The sequence below is a fragment of the Oncorhynchus tshawytscha genome, linkage group LG28 (genome assembly GCF_018296145.1).
Source record: "Oncorhynchus tshawytscha isolate Ot180627B linkage group LG28, Otsh_v2.0, whole genome shotgun sequence".
Taxonomy (NCBI): domain Eukaryota; kingdom Metazoa; phylum Chordata; class Actinopteri; order Salmoniformes; family Salmonidae; genus Oncorhynchus; species Oncorhynchus tshawytscha.
In genome coordinates, this window is record NC_056456.1 from 3,682,629 (window position 1) to 3,702,865 (window position 20,237).

General features: G+C 44.1%; 1 protein-coding gene across 3 annotated transcripts in view; it reads left to right on the forward strand.

Annotated features, from left to right (window-relative positions):
• Positions 1–20,237, forward strand: part of LOC112226516 (far upstream element-binding protein 3) — a 73,788-nt gene that overhangs the window by 16,792 nt on the left and 36,759 nt on the right. For all 3 annotated transcript variants that reach the window (XM_024390873.2, XM_024390874.2, XM_024390871.2), the window contains exons 8-12: positions 10,366–10,464; positions 10,590–10,694; positions 10,812–10,914; positions 11,468–11,568; positions 16,146–16,287. In XM_024390873.2, the coding sequence (XP_024246641.1) occupies positions 10,366–10,464; positions 10,590–10,694; positions 10,812–10,914; positions 11,468–11,568; positions 16,146–16,287 (550 nt within the window). The remainder of the gene's footprint in view (positions 1–10,365; positions 10,465–10,589; positions 10,695–10,811; positions 10,915–11,467; positions 11,569–16,145; positions 16,288–20,237) is intronic.

Consider the following 20,237-nt stretch of genomic DNA (forward strand, 5'->3'; position numbering starts at 1 on the left):
ATGATATGGGCAGCGACCAGGTAACACTTTTACAACATACCAAAGTGCGCTGGGTATCAAAGGGGCAAAGTTTTGACACATTTAAAAAAAAAAAATGAAAGACTAGCTTAGTTTTCTTTCTTAGTTTTCTTTACTGACCATAATTTTCACTTGTCTGACCGCTTGCACGATGACGAGTTTCTCACACGACTGGCCTATCCGGGCAATGTTTTTTCTCGCCTGAATGATCTGAATTTAGGATTACAGGGACTCCGCAAGTATATTCAAAATGCAGAATAAAATTGAGGCTATGAATAAAAGGTTGGAGCTCTTCTCTGTCTGCATTGACGAGGACAACACACAGGTCTTTCCACAATGGTAGGATTTTTTATGTGCAAGTGAATTCAAGCTTACGGACAATGTTGAATGTGATAAAGCGAAGCACTTGAGTGAGCTGGGTACGCAGGTACTTTCCCAAAACGAATGACAAAAACAACTGGATTTGTTTTCCCTTTCATGTCCTACCTCCAGTCCACTGATATCATTGCAACAAGCGCTTCTATGAAAATAGAATTTAATCAGAAGCCTCTGACAGATTTCTGAATAGGGCTGTCTAAGAGTATCCTGCCTTTGCAAATCGCGCTGTTAAGACACCCTTTGCAACCACTTACCTATGTGAGAGTGGATTCTCGGTCCTCACCAGCATGAAAAATAAATAATCAAATAACATTTTATTAGTCACATGCGCCGAATACAACAGGTGTACAGTCAAGTCAAAAAGTTTTGAGAATTCCACAAATATTAATTTTCACAGTCTTCTGCCTCAGTTTGTATGATGGCAATTTGCATATACTCCAGAATGTGATGAAGAGTGATCAGGTGAAATGCAATTAATTGCAACTTCCCTCTTTGCCATGCAAATTAACTGAATCCCCAAAAGACTTGTCCACTGCATATCAACCCTGCCACAAACGGCCACAAAAGGACCAGCTGACATCATGTCAGTGATTCTCTCGTTAACACAGGTGTGAGTGTTGACGAGGACAAGGCTGGAGATCACTCTGTCATGCTGATTGAGTTCGAATAACAGACTGGAAGCTTCAACAGGAGGGTGGTGCTTGGAATCATTGTTCTTCCTCTGTCAACCATGGTTACCTGCAAGGAAACACATGCCGTCATCATTGCTTTGCACAAAAAGGGCCTCACAGGATATTGCTGCCTGTTAGATAAATCAACCATTTATTAGATCATCACGATCTTCAAGGAGAGCGGTTCAATTGTTGTGAAGAAGGCTTCAGGGTGCCCAAGAAAGTCCAGCAAGCGTCAGGACCGTCCTAAAGTTGATTCAGCTGTGGGATCGGGGCACCACCAGTACAGAGCACCACTACTACAGAGCTTGCTCAGGAATGGCAGCAGGCAGGTGTCAGTGCATCTGCACGCACAGTGAGGCGAAGACTTTTGGAGGATGGCCTGGTGTCAAGAATGGCAGCAACGAAGCCACTTCTCTCCAGGAAAAACATCAGGGACAGACTGATATTCTGCAAAATTTACAGGGATTGGACTGCTGAGGACTGGGGTAAAGTCATGTTCTCTAATGAATCACCTTTCTGATTGCTTGGGGCCTCTGGGGAAAAAAGCTTGTCCGGAGAAGACAAGATGAGCGCTACCATCAGTCCTGTGTCATGCCAACAGTAAAGCATCCTGAGACCAGTCATGTGTGGGGTTGCTTCTCAGCCAAGGCAGTGGGCTCACTCACAATATTGCCTAAGAACACAGCCATGAATAAATCAAATCAAATGTATTTATATAGCCCTTCGTACATCAGCTGATATCTCAAAGTGCTGTACAGAAACCCAGCCTAAAACCCCAAACCTAGGAAGAAACCTAGAGAGGAACCAGGCTATGTGGGGTGGCCAGTCCTCTTCTGTCTGTACCGGGTGGAGATCATAACAGAACATTGCCAAAATGTTCAAATGTTCATAAATGACCAGCATGGTCAAATAATAATAATCACAGGCATAACAGTTGAAACTGGAGCAGCAGCACGGCCAGGTGGACTGGGGACAGCAAGGAGTCATCATGTCAGGTAGTCCTGGGGCATGGTCCTAGGGCTCAGGTCCTCCGAGAGAGAGAAGGAAAGAGAATTAGAGAGAGCATACTTAAATTCACACAGGACACCAGATAGGACAGGAGAAGTATATATAACAAACTGACCCTAGCCCCCCGACACAAACTACTGCAGCATAAATACTGGAGGCTGAGACAGGAGGGGTCAGGAGACACTGTGGCTCCATCCGATGACACCCCCGGACAGGGCCAAACAGGAAGGATATAACCCCACCCACTTTGCCAAAGCACAGCCCCTACACCACTATAGGGATATCTTCAACCATCAACTTACCATCCTGAGACGAGGCCGAGTATAGCCCACAAAGATCTCCACCACGGCACAACCCAAGGGGGGGCGCCAACCCAGACAGGAAGATCACATCAGTTACTCAACCCACTCAAGTGACGCACCCCTCCTAGGGACGGTAATGAAAGAGCCCTAGTAATCCAGTGACTCAGCCCCTGTAATAGGGTTAGAGGCAGAGAATCCCAGTGGAAAGAGGGGAACCGGCCAGGCAGAGACAGCAAGGGCGGTTCGTTGCTCCAGAGCCATTCCGTTCACCTTCACACTCCTGGGCCAGACTACACTCAATCATATGACCCACTGAAGAGATGAGTCTTGTGTAAAGACTTAAAGGTTGAGACTGAGTCTGCGTCTCTCACATGGGTAGGCAGACCATTCCATAAAAATGGAGCTCTATAGGAGAAAGCCCTGCCTCCAGCTGTTTGCTTAGAAATTCTAGGGACAATTAGGAGGCCTGCGTCTTGTGACCGTAGAGTACGTGTAGGTATGTACGGCAGGACCAAATCAGAGACATAGGTAGGAGCAAGCCCATGTAATGCTTTGTAGGTTAGCAGTAAAACCTTGAAATCAGCCCTTGCTTTGACAGGAAGCCAGTGTAGAGAGGCTAGCACTGGAGTAATATGATCAAATCTTTTGGTTCCGTTCAGGATTCTAGCAGCCGTATTTTGCACCAGCTGAAGTTTATTTAGTGCTTTATCCGGGTAGCCGGAAAGTAGAGCATTGCAGTAGTCTAACCTAGAAGTGACAAAAGCATGGATTAATTTGTCTGCATCATTTTTGGACAGAAAGTTTCTGATTTTTGCAATGTTACGTAGATGGAAAAAAGCTGTCCTTGAAACCATCTTGATATGTTCTTCAAAAGAGAGATCAGCGTCCAGAGTAACGCCGAGTTCCTTCACAGTTTTATTTGAGGCGACTGTACAACCATTAAGATTAATTGTCAGATTCAACAGAAGATCTCTTTGTTTCTTGGGACCTAGAACAAGCATCTCTGTTTTGTCCGAGTTTAAAAGTAGAAAGTTTGCAGCCATCCACTTCCTTATGTCTGAAACACATGCTTCTAGCGAGGGCAATTTTGGGGCTTCGCCATGTTTCATTGAAATGTACAGCTGTGTGTCATCCGCATAGCAGTGAAAGTTAACATTATGTTTTCGAATGGCATCCCCAAGAGGTAAAATATATAGTGAAAACAATAGTGGTCCTAAAACTGAACCTTGAGGAACACCGAAATTTACAGTTGATTTGTCAGAGGACAAACCATTCACAGAGACAAACTGATATCTTTCCGACAGATAAGATCTAAACCATGCCAGAACTTGTCCGTGTAGACCAATTTGGGTTTCCAATCTCTCCAAAAGAATGTGGTGATCGATGGTATCAAAAGCAGCACTAAGGTCTAGGAGCACGAGGACAGATGCAGAGCCTCGGTTTGATGCCATTAAAAGGTAATTTACCACCTTCACAAGTGCAGTCTCAGTGCTATGATGGGGTCTAAAACCAGACTGAAGTATTTCGTATACATTGTTTGTCTTCAGGAAGGCAGTGAGTTGCTGCGCAACAGCCTTTTCTAAAGTTTTTGAGAATGGTACCAACACATCCTCCGAGAGCATCTTCTCCCAACCATCCAGGAACAGTTTGGGGACGAACAATGCCTTTTCCAGCATGATGGAGCACCTTGCCATAAGGAAAAAGTGATAACTAAGTGGCTTGGGGAACAAAGCATCAATATTTTGGGTCCATGGCCAGGAAACTCCCCAGACCTTAATCCCATTGAGAACTTGTGGTCAATCCTCAAGAGGCGTGTGGATAAACAAAAACCCACAAATACTGACAAACTCCAAGCATTGATTATGCAAGAATGGGCTGCCATCAGTCAGGATGTGGCCCAGAAGTTAAATTACAGCATGCCATGGTGGATTGCAGAGGTCTTGAAAAAGAAGGGTCAACACTGCAAATATTGACTCTGCATCAACTTCATGTAATTGTCAATTAAAGACATTGACACTTATGCTTGTAATTATGCTTCAGTATTCCATAGTACCATCTGGCAATATCTAAAGACACTGAAGCAACAAACTTTGTGGAAATTAATATTTGTGTCATTCTCAAAACTTTTGGGCACGACTGTAGACCTTACACTGAAATGCTAACTTACGAGCCCCTAAACAACAATGCATTTTCAAAAAATACAGATACAAATAAGAGATAAAAACAACAAACAAGTAATTAAGGAGCAGCAGTGAAATATCAACAGCGAGACAATACAGGGGGGGTACCGATACAGAGTCAATGTGCGGGGGTATGGAGGTCCTGGATGGCAGGAAGCTTGGCCCCAGTGATGTACTGGGCCGTTCGCACTACCCTCTGTAGTGCCTTGCGGTCAGAGGCCAGGGCAGTTGCCATACCAGGCAATGATGCAACCAGATGCTCTCGATGATGCAGCTGTAGAACCTTTTGAGGATTTGAGGACCCATGCCAAATATACACGACTGTCATGGTGTGCTTGGACCATGTTAGTTTGTTGGTGACGTGGACACCAAGGAACTTGAAGCTCTGAACCTGCGGCCACAGCAGCCCTGTCGATGAGAATGGAGGCTTGCTCGGTCCTCTTTTTCATGTTGTCCACAATCATCTCCTTTGTCTTGATCACGTTGAGGGAGAGGTTGTTGTCCTGGCACCACAAGGCCAGGTCTCTGACCTCCCTATAGGCTGTCTCGTCGTTGTTGGTGATCAGACCACTGTTGTATCATTGGCAAACTTAATGAGGGTGTTGGAGCCGTGCCTGGCCATGCAGTCATGAGTGAACAGGGAGTACAGGAGGGGACTGAGCACGCACTCCTGAGGGTCCTCTGTTGAGAATCAGCATGGCGGATGTTGTTACCTACCCTTACCACCTGGGGGTGGCCCGTAAGGAAGTCCAGGATGCAGTTGAAGAGGGAGGTGTTAAGTCCTCGGAACCTTAGCTTATTGAGGAGCTTTGAGGGTAATATGGTGTTGAACACTGAGCTGTAGTCAAAGAATAGCATTCTCACAGAGGTGTTCCTTTTGTCCAGGTGGGAAAGGGCAGTGTGGAGTGCAATAGAGATTGCATCATCTGTGGATCTGTTGGGGCAGTATGCAAATTGTGGTGGGTCTAGGGTTTCTGGGATGATGGTGTTGATGTGTGCCATGTTCAGCCTTTCAAAGCACTTCATGGCTGCAGCCGTGAGTGTTACGGGGTGGTAGTCGTTTAGGCAGGTTACCTTAGTGTTCTTACGCACAGGGACTATTGTGATCTGCTTGAAACATGTTGGTATTACAGACTCTGACAGGGAGAGGTTGAAAATGTCAGTGAAGACACTTGCCAGTTGGTCAACGCATGCTCACAGTACACGTCCTAGTAATCTGTCTGGCCCTACGGCCTTGTGAATGTTGACCTGTTTAAACAAAACACTCACTGAACCCTAAACCTCAACTAAATCTTGTAATGCATAATGTGGAAATTGAGCAAGTTGAAATGACTAAACTGCTTGGAATAACACTAGATTGTAAACTGTCATGGTCAAAACATATTGATGCAGTAGCAGCTAAGATGGGGAGAAGTCTGTCTATAATAAAGTGATGCTCTGCCTTAACAACACTATCAACAAAGCACGTCCTAGTGCCCTAATTTTGTCGCACCTTGACTACTGTTCAGTCGTGTGGTCAGGTGCCACAAAAAAGGGCTCAGAACAGGGCAGCACGGCTGGCCCTTGGATGTACACAGAGAGCTAATATTAATAATAACCATGTCAATCTCTCCTGGCTGAAAGTGGAGGAGAGATTGACTTCATCACTACTTTTATTTATGAGAGGTATTGACATGTTAAATGCTCCGAGCTGTCTGTCTGAACTACGGGTACACAGCTCGGACACCCATGCATACCCCACAAGACATGCCACGAAGTCTCTTCACAGTCCCCAAGTCCAGAACAGACTATGGGAGGCACGCAGTACTACATAGAGCCATGGAACTCTATTCCACATCAAGTAACTGATGCAAGCAGTAAAATTAGATACAATTTTAAAAAACAGATTTTAAAAAAACACCTTATGGAACAGCGGGGACTGTGAAGCAACACAAACATTGGCACAGACATGCGTACACACACACGCACGATAACATACGCTCTATACATACACATGGATTTAGTACTGTAGATATGTGGTAATGGTGGAGATGGGGTGTTGTGAAATCTGTGAATGTATTGTAATATTTTAAAACGGTTTAAACTGCCTTAATTTTGCTGGACCCCAGGAAGAGTAGCTGCTGTTTTGGCAGTGGCTAATGGGGATCCATAATAAATACAAAGGTCTTACTCACATCGGCTGCGGATCACACAGTCTTCTGGAACAGCTGGTGCTCTCATGCATGTTTCAGTGTTTGTAAGTAGTTTAGCTCGTCTGTTAGTCTCGTGTCACTGGGCAGCTCTCGGCTGTGCTTCCCCTTGTCGTCTGTAATGCAAGCCCTGTCACATCCGACGGGTGTCGGAGCCGGTGTAATACGATTCGATCTTAGTCCTGTATTGACTCCTTGCCTGTTTTAAAAAAAAAAAATTACCTTTTTATTTTACTAGGCAAGTCAGTTAAGAACAAATTCTTATTTTCAATGACGGCCTAGGAACAGTGGGTTAACTGCCTGTTCAGGGGCAGAACGACAGATTTGTACCTTGTCAGCTCGGGGATTCGAACTTGCAACCTTTCGGATACTAGTCCAACGCTCTAACCACTAGGCTACCTTGCCGCCCAGGCTCGTTGGAGGGCGTTGCAGGATTTCTTATAAGCTTCCGGGTTAGAGTCCCTCTCCTTGAAATAAGGCACAGACTTTGTGTGGAAAATGATTTAAGATACAATACATCTCAACATTGCAGAGTTATGTGCATGCTTTGGTGAGTTATTCACAATTTTCTATTAACAAATATATGTAAGATGGCTAAATAAAGATCAAAATGATTATTTATTATTATTATTATATTTGTATTTGTGCCCTGGTCCTATAAGAGCTCTTTGTCACTTCCCATGAGCCGTGTTGTGACAAAAACTCACACTCATTCTTATGTTTAATAAATGTATCGTATAGTGTGTGTGTGGCAGGCTTAAAATGATGGCAAAAAAACAAAAGAGAGTGCTCTGACCCTGGTGCTAGAGAGGGTATGCAGCTGGAGGTTGAATATTTGAAGGAGTACTGGACTATAAAAGGTTTGGGAACCACTGCTCTAGCCTACCATACTAATCCTCTATAATAATGCCACAACTATCCCTATTACTACCATTACTGATGCAGCACTACCAATACCACTACTGCTACTAGGCCTGCACTGCAATAATCCGGCCTGCACCATAAATACTTCAAGACAAGCAAATCACAGTTTCTACAGTCTTTGTAAGTATCAAGTAATTATGATGTTCACTATTTTCCTTTGTTCCCTCATATGGACAGAAGGCCCACAGGATTGTTGTTTCTCCGTATGCACCCTACTTCACTCTGCGTCAGTGGTAGGGCTGTTGCAGTGACCGTATTACACCACACCGGCGGTCATGAGTTATGAAGACAGTCAAAGTCCATATCACTGTTTAGTCAAGGTAATTAGTCTTCTCAAAGCTCTGATGCTGCTGATGGTCATTGGTAGCCTACCAAACTTGCTAACTACCTGGCACTCAGCACTCTATTGTCCCTCTAATCACTCGGACATCAATACAAATTTAATCGAAAATCTAATCAAACACTTCATGAGAGCCCATGAGCTCATGTTGCACAATATTTCTATAGGCTATGCAATTGCGTGAAGGCCTCGTAAAAAGAGTGGGATCGCATCAGCTTTCTGTAGGCTAGGCCTACTATATTTATTTCTCAACTTTACTAATATTACGCACAATTCTTATCTTTAAGAAGATAAGCGCTTATAATGGAAATAAATAGCCTAATAGTGTATCAACATTTAAAGCTAAACATTCTGATCTGTTGCATCAGCCACATTGCGTAGAAACGTTTTTTTGATGCTAGTGGTTGTATTAATTTGGGATCTATCGCATCCCATAAACCCAGACTATGTTTGGAATATTTATTTCTCTCATAGAATAGGTCAACATTTGTAATATGGGAGGATAATAAGATTGTCATAGGCTAGTGCTTTTGCTGTTCGTTAGTCCTACTCATCTTGTTGGCTGACAAAGTAAAGGTGGAGACAGTTCTTCCAATACCTTCAATATGCACCTCTGAATTGGATAAGGAAGCACACAGTTGCGTCTCTGTGTCGGTCTTCAGCCTGTTAGAAAGACCCGATCAGGTGATGGAGATGTGAGAGGTTCTTCGGAACATGCAGCACTCTGGGAGAAGGTCACAACTCAGCTCTAGGGGCCAAGGGCACAATGGCCACTGGTCGCAAAAGGCCTGGATTTTTTTAGGATGCGTTATGGCCACACCAAGGGGATGCTGTGAAATTTGAGGCATTATCAAGTGCTTGTCAAATTGTGAACGAGAGACTGATGAAGGGTGTCCAGCCTGCACAAAGAAACAGAGCTCATGCCTTTCAAGCTACTTTTTTCAAATCATCATTAGTCTCATCATGTAGCCTTTAAAATATATTAAAAATCTAAACATATAGCCCAATGTTTGTAGAACAACTAAAGTTACATTAATAACTCTAAATTAAGCATATAGGAGGACCCATTCCATTGTTAACCACACAACACAGAATAGCTGCATGTGCTCACTCCCTCAGATTGTGTGGAGAAAATATCCTTTCTATTTTATTCAACTTTGATCAGCTATGTTCTTCATACTATAAAATAATGCCACGGGAATTCTAAGCAAATCTTATCTGCTAAATGAAATAGTGTAGCCCACAGTATTTGGCATAGCCAGATCAGGACCTAACATAAGGACAAGTCAGAGTATGCTGTTCTGTTTTCTGAAGTAGACTACATTTTCTTCATATCGTGTTCCTTTAGACCTGTCTAAAATAAATTATGTATGTATTAGACTTTTTCAAATGTAGATGTTCCAACGGTCTGCATCCATGGCTTGTAGGCTAAGTGTGGAAGCCAGGAGATGCTAAATGTGTTTATGTTAATGGTCAGTTACCGTGAGACTGACAGTTGTTTGTTTCACAATCACCGGCTGACCAAATGTTGTGACCGCCACAGCCCTAGTCAGTGGTAGTCACTAATATTTCTGGGGGAGCAACTTTTGTGAAACTACCTTACTGGGCAAGCCACCATACCAATTGGAGAAGAGGGTTGGGGAGGTCACACAGTCAAATTGCTTCATATAATCTAAACGGATGATTAGGCTATCAAAGCAATATTTCTCAAGTTCACATTTTATATTTACATTTTTACATGGAGTTCATATTGGCTACCCAAGAAGGTGGTTTGGTTCATTCTGTCAGAGACATCTAAAAGCAGCAGCCTATAGCGAGGGCTCTAGACTAATCTTTTCAAGTTCCAAAGCCTGTTAAAATAGGAAACGTTTTTACCATCTCTGCAACATAAGAGCCTCGCTATTTTGCAAAATGCATTGCATTCCTGTCTAGTCATTTGAACTCTTGAACATACACTATCTTCAGAAAATCTAACATGGACCATCAACCCGATTGATTGTCTGTTTTAGGAAATTCATTTGATAGAAGAAAAAAAAATGCTGGCCTTATTGCCATCATCTCAAAAGTTATAAATAACAGAGCAAAATTTCAGTCTGAAGGAAGTATGCTTTGAAGTGATTGAAAGGTATTTGAAAGTTCCGGAAAAGACCAGGCATAATGATTAAGCAATCTTTGTGTATGATCTATAGAGAATCAATTCATTTCATTCTGTGTGGATTTGTCACCCTCTGTTCTTATGGGCCTTGTATGGCTTTTGAGTGTCATAGAGGGAAAGAAGACATGGATGTGGGAGTCTTGGCTTTCAGGAATGGGCTCTACTAGGTGTTTACCGTGTGTGTTTGTGTGTGTCAGGAGAGAATAGGAGTGAAGATGATGATGATCCAGGATGGCCCCATGCCCACCGGGGCGGACAAACCCCTGAGAATCACTGGGGATCCCTACAAGGTCCAGGTGAGACGGGAGGCCTGACTAACGTTATACAGGGCAACTACTGTCAGGCTGCTGCATGGCGGGGACCATTGACTGCCATGGTGCACACACACCGTCACGTGAATATCACTTTCTTCTCCCCATAGCAAGCTCGGGAGTTGGTGATCGAGATCATCCGCGACAAAGACCAGGGAGACTTCCGCAGCAGCCGCAACGACTTTGCGTCAAGATTAGGCGGAAGTACTTTGGATGTAAGAATGCAATGTGCATGCACCAGATGTCCAGGGAATTTCACTTACTAGGGTGTCATTTTAAACACACCCTTGATGTTTGAGCTCACATGCTTCTGACCTTTTCCCTCCCTATAGGTAGCTGTGCCCAGGTTCGCAGTGGGGATCATCATCGGCAGGAGTGGCGAGATGATCAAGAAGATCCAGGCTGATTCTGGAGTGAGGATCCAGTTCAAACCAGGTGCGTGTCGAATGTTTCTTTTTACATACTGTATGTCATATGGAGGAGGGTTTCTCTTCATTTTAGCGATGTAATTATATCGGGGAATGCAGTTTTCCCTGTTTCTTATCATACCATAACCAAGTATGTATGTGGAAAGAGGACTTTGATTCTTTGTGTCGGTGTGTGCCGTATTCAAAATGACAAAAGGAAACTGAACGACCAGTTGATAAGCTTTGATTATGGTATCCCAGAAGGTGATTAGCGTGTAGTGTGCTGCACAAGTTTTGAGATGTAAAATGGTCACATTCATATTTATCACCCACCAGTTTTTTTGTGGACCCCAGGAAGAGTAGCTGCTCCATGTGCAGTAGCTAATGGGGATCCTAATAAACTAAACCCACCAAGCGGAAGCAAATGTACTTCAAAGGCTGTTGAAGAATGGCACCGTTTTGGGGAAACGTGCCGTTCAGTACAAACTGTCATGCAAACGGTGAATCTAACTGAACACAGTCCTGCTTTCAGTCACCACTGTTGGCTTAGTGCGTACTCTACTTCCTACTCCCACCTCCAGATGATGGCATCAGCCCAGAGCGCATCGCCCAAGTGATGGGCCAACCAGACAGGTGTCAGCATGCTGTCCATCTCATCAACGAGCTCATCCAAACAGCACAGGTACACACACACACCCAGAACAAACAAATACCGCTCCAGTAAACACTCAGAGCAAAGAACACATGCACACTGCACAGAACACACACTTCCCTTAGAAGTAGGGTGTACACACAAACGCACCACCGACAGCAAATACACACTTGGCACAGAACACACACTTCCCTTAGAAGTAGGGTGTACACACAAACGCACCACCGCCAGCAAATACACACTGCACAGAACACACACTTCCCTTAGAAGTAGGGTGTACACACAAACGCACCACCGCCAGCAAATACACACTGCACAGAACACACACTTCCCTTAGAAGTAGGGTGTACACACAAACGCACCACCACCAGCAAATACACACTGCACAGAACACACACTTCCCTTAGAAGTAGGGTGTACACACAAACGCACCACCGACAGCAAATACACACTGCACAGAACACACACTTCCCTTAGAAGTAGGGTGTACACACAAACGCACCACCACAGCAAATACACACTGCACAGAACACACACTTCCCTTAGAAGTAGGGTGTACACACAAACGCACCACCGCCAGCAAATACACACTTGGCACAGAACACACACTTCCTTAGAAGTAGGGTGTACACACAAACGCACCACCGACAGCAAATACACACTTGGCACAGAACACACACTTCCCTTAGAAGTAGGGTGACTAACAAACGCACCACCGCCAGCAAATACACACTTGGCACAGAACACACACTTCCCTTAGAAGTAGGGTGTACACACAAACGCACCACCGACAGCAAATACACACTGCACAGAACACACACTTCCCTTAGAAGTAGGGTGTACACACAAACGCACCACCGACAGCAAATACACACTGCACAGAACACACACTTCCCTTAGAAGTAGGGTGTACACACAAACGCACCACCGACAGCAAATACACACTGCACAGAACACACACTTCCCTTAGAAGTAGGGTGTACACACAAACGCACCACCGCCAGCAAATACACACTTGGCACAGAACACACACTTCCCTTAGAAGTAGGGTGTACACACAAACGCACCACCGCCAGCAAATACACACTTGGCACAGAACACACACTTCCCTTAGAAGTAGGGTGTACACACAAACGCACCACCGCCAGCAAATACACACTGGCACAGAACACACACTTCCCTTAGAAGTAGGGTGTACACACAAACGCACCACCGCCAGCAAATACACACTGCACAGAACACACACACTTCCTTAGAAGTAGGGTGTACACACAAACGCACCACCGACAGCAAATACACACTGCACAGAACACACACTTCCCTTAGAAGTAGGGTGTACACACAAACGCACCACCGCCAGCAAATACACACTTGGCACAGAACACACACTTCCCTTAGAAGTAGGGTGTACACACAAACGCACCACCGACAGCAAATACACACTGCACAGAACACACACTTCCCTTAGAAGTAGGGTGTACACACAAACGCACCACCGCCAGCAAATACACACTGCACAGAACACACACTTCCCTTAGAAGTAGGGTGTACACACAAACGCACCACCGACAGCAAATACACACTGCACAGAACACACACTTTCCTTAGAAGTAGGGTGTACACACAAACGCACCACCGCCAGCAAATACACACTTGGCACAGAACACACACTTCCCTTAGAAGTAGGGTGTACACTTCCTTAGAAGTAGGGTGGCCAACGCACCACCGCCAGCAAATACACACTTGGCACAGAACACACACTTCCTTAGAAGTAGGGTGTACACACAAACGCACCACCGCCAGCAAATACACACTGCACAGAACACACACTTCCCTTAGAAGTAGGGTGTACACACAAACGCACCACCGCCAGCAAATACACACTGCACAGAACACACACTTCCCTTAGAAGTAGGGTGTACACACAAACGCACCACCGCCAGCAAATACACACTGCACAGAACACACACTTCCCTTAGAAGTAGGGTGTACACACAAACGCACCACCGCCAGCAAATACACACTTGGCACAGAACACACACTTCCCTTAGAAGTAGGGTGTACACACAAACGCACCACCGCCAGCAAATACACACTTGGCACAGAACACACACTTCCCTTAGAAGTAGGGTGTACACACAAACGCACCACCGCCAGCAAATACACACTGCACAGAACACACACTTCCCTTAGAAGTAGGGTGTACACACAAACGCACCACCGCCAGCAAATACACACTGGCACAGAACACACACTTCCCTTAGAAGTAGGGTGTACACACAAACGCACCACCGACAGCAAATACACACTGCACAGAACACACACTTCCTTAGAAGTAGGGTGTACACACAAACGCACCACCGCCAGCAAATACACACTGGCACAGAACACACACTTCCCTTAGAAGTAGGGTGTACACACAAACGCACCACCGCCAGCAAATACACACTTGGCACAGAACACACACTTCCCTTAGAAGTAGGGTGTACACACAAACGCACCACCGCCAGCAAATACACACTTGGCACAGAACACACACTTCCCTTAGAAGTAGGGTGTACACACAAACGCACCACCGCCAGCAAATACACACTTGGCACAGAACACACACTTCCCTTAGAAGTAGGGTGTACACACAAACGCACCACCGCCAGCAAATACACACTTGGCACAGAACACACACTTCCCTTAGAAGTAGGGTGTACACACAAACACCGCCACACACCACCGCCAGCAAATACACACTTGGCACAGAACACACACTTCCCTTAGAAGTAGGGTGTACACACAAACGCACCACCGACAGCAAATACACACTGCACAGAACACACACTTCCCTTAGAAGTAGGGTGTACACACAAACGCACCACCGCCAGCAAATACACACTGCACAGAACACACACTTCCCTTAGAAGTAGGGTGTACACACAAACGCACCACCGCCAGCAAATACACACTGCACAGAACACACACTTCCCTTAGAAGTAGGGTGTACACACAAACGCACCACCGCCAGCAAATACACACTGCACAGAACACACACTTCCCTTAGAAGTAGGGTGTACACACAAACGCACCACCGCCAGCAAATACACACTTGGCACAGAACACACACTTCCCTTAGAAGTAGGGTGTACACACAAACGCACCACCGCCAGCAAATACACACTGCACAGAACACACACTTCCCTTAGAAGTAGGGTGTACACACAAACGCACCACCGCCAGCAAATACACACTGCACAGAACACACACTTCCCTTAGAAGTAGGGTGTACACACAAACGCACCACCGACAGCAAATACACACTGCACAGAACACACACTTCCCTTAGAAGTAGGGTGTACACACAAACGCACCACCGACAGCAAATACACACTGCACAGAACACACACTTCCCTTAGAAGTAGGGTGTACACACAAACGCACCACCGCCAGCAAATACACACTTGGCACAGAACACACACTTCCCTTAGAAGTAGGGTGGCCAGTGCACAGTACACACAAACGCACCACCGCCAGCAAATACACACTTGGCACAGAACACACACTTCCCTTAGAAGTAGGGTGTACACACAAACGCACCACCGACAGCAAATACACACTGCACAGAACACACACTTCCCTTAGAAGTAGGGTGTACACACAAACGCACCACCGACAGCAAATACACACTGCACAGAACACACACTTTCCTTAGAAGTAGGGTGTACACACAAACGCACCACCGCCAGCAAATACACACTTGGCACAGAACACACACTTCCCTTAGAAGTAGGGTGTACACACAAACGCACCACCGACAGCAAATACACACTACACAGAACACACACTTTCCTTAGAAGTAGGGTGTACACACAAACGCACCACCGCCAGCAAATACACTCTTGGCACAGAACACACACCAAGCAAGCACAAATACCACTCGTGATCCTTATTTTCCAGTCAATTTATTTTTCCCCATGCTGCGTCTCGACCTGTGTGTGTGTCCCAAATGACGGCCTATTCCCTACATAGTGCACTACTTTTGACATGCGACCATAAGGCTCAGGTCAAAAGTAGTGCCCCGTGTAGGTAATAGTGTGCCATTTTGGACTTGTCCCATGTTGCTTGTTTTCTGGCGTGTATCGCTCAGGTGGCCAAGACAATTACCATTTAGATCTGCAAATAAGTACTGCTTCTCCCTGTCAAATACAGCTAACAGATTAGTCATACGTTTGGTTCTTTGCAAGTGCAGACGACCTCAAGCAAAAGTACACGTTTGCAATTAACAGGATTGATAAGATACATTATCGGATATATTCAAATATTTGACCTGTGATATATCACAAGGACATTGTAAAAGAATTCCACTCCATGCTTGGGTTATGCTCCGGGGTATAATACCTGTACGAGCTGGTGAGGGTCTCCTTGCTGTATGTAAGAAGTTTGAATGTTTTATCATTATGAATCGCTCATTAACTTTTATATTATCATTGTATTTATTGTCTGTAATTCTCTTACTGTCCATTTTCTTCGCTTGATGACATGTTTTAATGTATGAAAAGAGCTGCAATTAACAGTTCCCCATGGGGATAATAAAGTTATCCTATGTGTGATTGGAGCAGGAGCGCGATGGCTTTGGGGGCTCTGGAGGACCAAGAGGAAGGGGACGAGGCCGCGGGGACTGGGGCATGGGCTCACCAGGGGGACTGCAGGAGGTCACCTACACAATACCCGCTGACAAGTGTGGTCTGGTGATCGGCAAAGGTACTGCAACTCGGTCCCTCAGTGTTCAAAGCAGGCTAGGGCAGCGTAGAACCTCGGAGCTACAAACACAAGTGGATATCGTGTGGAACACTGAGATGTCCGAAGTTCCCTTCAAACTGTATCGAACCATTATAGAAAATATGGATTGTGTATTTACACAACTTTTCTCATCTTTTAGCCAGATGCTGTAATTATCGCTTGTGTTTTCTGCACATGTATGCCTAAGCAATATTTATGTTTGTCTGAAGCCTACAAAAATGTATTGGGTTTTTGTTGCATTTAAAGGCCCAGTGCAGTCAAAAACTTTTGATACGAGCTGTTTGAAAGGACCGCCTAAAGTTTCTGTTTTGTAGGGGTGGAGTTTTGGCCTGCCTGGTGACATCACCAGGTGGTAAATTAGTTAAGAGCAATCAGAATGCGTTCCAAACCTCTCTGCCAATAACAGTTTGTTTTCAGTTTTCCCCGCTCCACTCAAACCACTCCCAGACCACTTTCTCAACGTGCGTCAATCCCATAGGAAGTCTATGCCAGAAGCAGCTGGGTGGCCAGTCTCCCCCGCTCCCCACCTCCTCCTGCACTCATGTGTATATGGCTTTTAAAAGTGACATTGTATGTAAAGTGTCTAATGAGAGGGACAATGCATGTAAGGTAATGTGACAAATTGTTTCGGTCTCAAAATAACAGCCTGATGGACATGAATGAGGGAATGACTCACTCTATTCATGCTCACTCTATTGCCTGACCATTTAGTGAGTTTGCTTGCCGCGAGGGGGGTGGGGGGTGTACTTGTGTTTTGGGTCGGTTGACAGCGGGCGCGTAGAGAACAGACGACTCATGCGAATGGTGTTCATTTAATAAAGTTAGATCACATAATGATAGTATTCTACACAACAGCATAGTATAACATTACTGTAAGACAAAAACACCACCACATTTCTCCCTACCGCCCCCGTTGTCCTAGAACTATTTTCCTTAAGTATTAAGGAATGTTATTACTTCAACCTTGTGAACGTGACAAACTGACACTTTTTCATTTTTTGTCAAAAACAACTTTAGTTCGAAGGAATGCCCTTTGATTTGACAGCCTGCACTTGTTCATTTCGGCCAGAGACAACCATTAGACCCGATTACTTGTTCATTTCGGCCAGAGACAACCATTAGACCCGATTACTTGTTTAGCCAGCTAGCCAACTTCGCCATGACATCAAGTGTGATCAGGGATATCTATTGGAGTAGCAGTTTTAGGCTATCTTAATACTGTCTTTGCTTTTATTTTGTAGTTGCGCCTTAGCTAGGGCATCATCACGACATCATCACGACAAAGGTAGTTAACTACAGCGTTTAGTCAACTAAGCGAGAACTCTGTGGAAAGGGGCTTTCCATGACATTTGGGTATAATGTCTGTACTCACGGGGGAATGGCCACTGACTGGATTAACTTTACATGAAAAAAAAAAACGTTTTCTCATTTAGACGACTATAACATCACATTTCATCTTCTCACAAATAGTTTCATATTTAATCATATACATTCCCCTACATTTGGATGTGACCCTGACAACTGGGAAATATACATTTTTGTAAAGAAAATATCAATTTGAAATGCTTTGGGAGCTCATTTAAATATTTTTATAGTTCAAAAAGTATAAATGCCTTGAAGTATCTACTCAAGCAATCCGAGTTGGAGCAGTCTGGACATTTGGAAGTTGTTTTTTTTTGTTAATAATTGAAGCTCTAGAGCGGGCTAAAGAAACCAAATAATAACATGAAGAGTATGTAAGAAATCTAGAGTTGTGCTTTGACTTCAGCGAGCACACCTAATAATAATATTAACTAGTTGGTAACTTTACAAGGGAAGTTGTGGGGCTAAAGTTCTTTAAAATTATTTTTGTGGAATCTGTTTTTAATTTGTTTTATTATTCTAATAGTGAAATCATTTCAAATGCCCATCCCTAGTCAGTAGTGGTGAGTAGCAGTAGTTCATGGTAGTTGAGTGGTCAGTCATTTTTTTCGTTGTGGTCAGTAGTTTTGGTAAGTAAGTGTGTTCAGTAGTTGTGGTCAGTAGTTGTCAGTTGTTTTGGCAAGTAGGTGTGTGGTTCAGTTGTTGTGGTCTATAGTTTTGGTATTTTTTGCACCAAATTTGAGCTAAATAAATTTTTTGTGCATAACAAAAATTTCTGGGATCTTTTATTTCAGCTCATGAAACATGGGACCATCACTTTACATGTTGCGTTCATATTTTCGTTCAGTGTATGAACAGAACCTTTAGGGGTGACATATATGAAGGAGGCAATATAACCCTTTTTGGATCTACCTAGAACAGTTGTTAGTTGTTGTGGTCTAAACTACAGTTGTTGCATGTGAAAACTGAACGAAGTGCGATGTGAAGTGATCGGGTGAAGTATGAATCGAGTGAACGGAGAAAGCTTCGCTCTATCCAATCAGAGGTGTACAGATTGGGGGGTCTTTGAGGAGTCTTTTTACAGACAGGTACACTTGCCAGTTGAGTTATTTAGAGCACAGAGCATGATCCTGAGAAGGACGAAGCTAGTGAGCATTAGAAATGTTCTGTGTCATTCCAGGTCGTCCAGACTGGGGATGCATTCAAAATCTTAGTGTTGGCTGTTCGGTCTGAAACAGATACACAAATCTAAGGAATTTGTTGAGCTATGAAGACGTCTCCCCCAGTCAAGTGGTTGTGGTCAGTAGTTGTGTGGTTCAGTAATTACGTGGTTAGTAGTTGTTGTGTTGGTCAGTGGTTGTCATCAGGAATTGTGTGCTTTAGTTGTGGTCAAAAGTCATGTGGTTAGCAGTTGTGGTCAATAGTTGAGTGATTGTGGTCAGTAACTGTTCTCTAGTTTTGGGCCATTGTTGTGTGGTTGTGGTCTGTAGTTGTGTGGTAAATATTTATGGTTCTGCTCAGTGGTTGTGGTGTGGTTAGTAGTGGTGTGGGTGTGGTTAGTAGTGGTGTGGGTGTGGTTAGTAGTGGTGTGGGTGTGGTTAGTAGTGGAGTGATTGCGGTCTGGAACTGGTCTCTTGTTTTGGTCCATTGTTACAAGTGTATGCCTTTGTTGGCTCTCTGTGGTCGCCGGCTCATCTGCTGGGTAGATTGTCGACAGAACGTTTCTGGTTTGTCCACCAGAGATCAGTCTTTCCTAATTGTAGCTTGTTATAATGGATACGTCAGGCGTACCATGTTCTGACAGAATGTAAATATTCTACATTCCCCTCTCTCTCTCGGGGACATAAGGATACTTCATTCATTTCAAGTTTAGAACTCAGAACCCATCAATAGTTATAGTTGATACGTGTTTAAATTATTTTAAGTTAGGATAGCCTGAGTTATACTATGCAAATTTTATATGTTGATAAAGGATTTAAAAAGTAATAATACGTTAAATTGTTTTCTTCTCTCATCAATCTACACACAATACCACATTGACAAAGCAAAAACAGGCAAAACATTTTTTTAAATGTATTACAGACCCTTTACTCAGTACTTTGTTGAAGCACCTTTGGCAGCAATTACAGCCTTGAGTCAAGTTACAGAAAATGTTGATTCAGTTACTAAAACAGCTTTTTATCAGAATATAGTTTTTTTTGTTCAAACAGCAGACGACGGTGTAAACACTTTTTGTCTAAGTTGCTGCAAAGTGGTCAAAGTAGCTGATCTGTGTCAATAGTTGCATTATTGCATTTACAGTGAATCGAAGTGATGTCGCAATGGGGCCTTGAGGAAATCCCAATTAAGTTGATAGAGGACAAAAAATGTATTACCTTCAATATAAAATGTATAACAAAGTTGTATACAATCACACAAGGAGGAAATGCTAGAATTTGCAGACGTTACTTGAACCGAAATACACAGACAAGGAACTTCAACAGATGGAAGATTACAGAGAAATGAGAGAGAGAAACGGAGCAGGCAACGGCTCAGGCAGATGTCCCAAC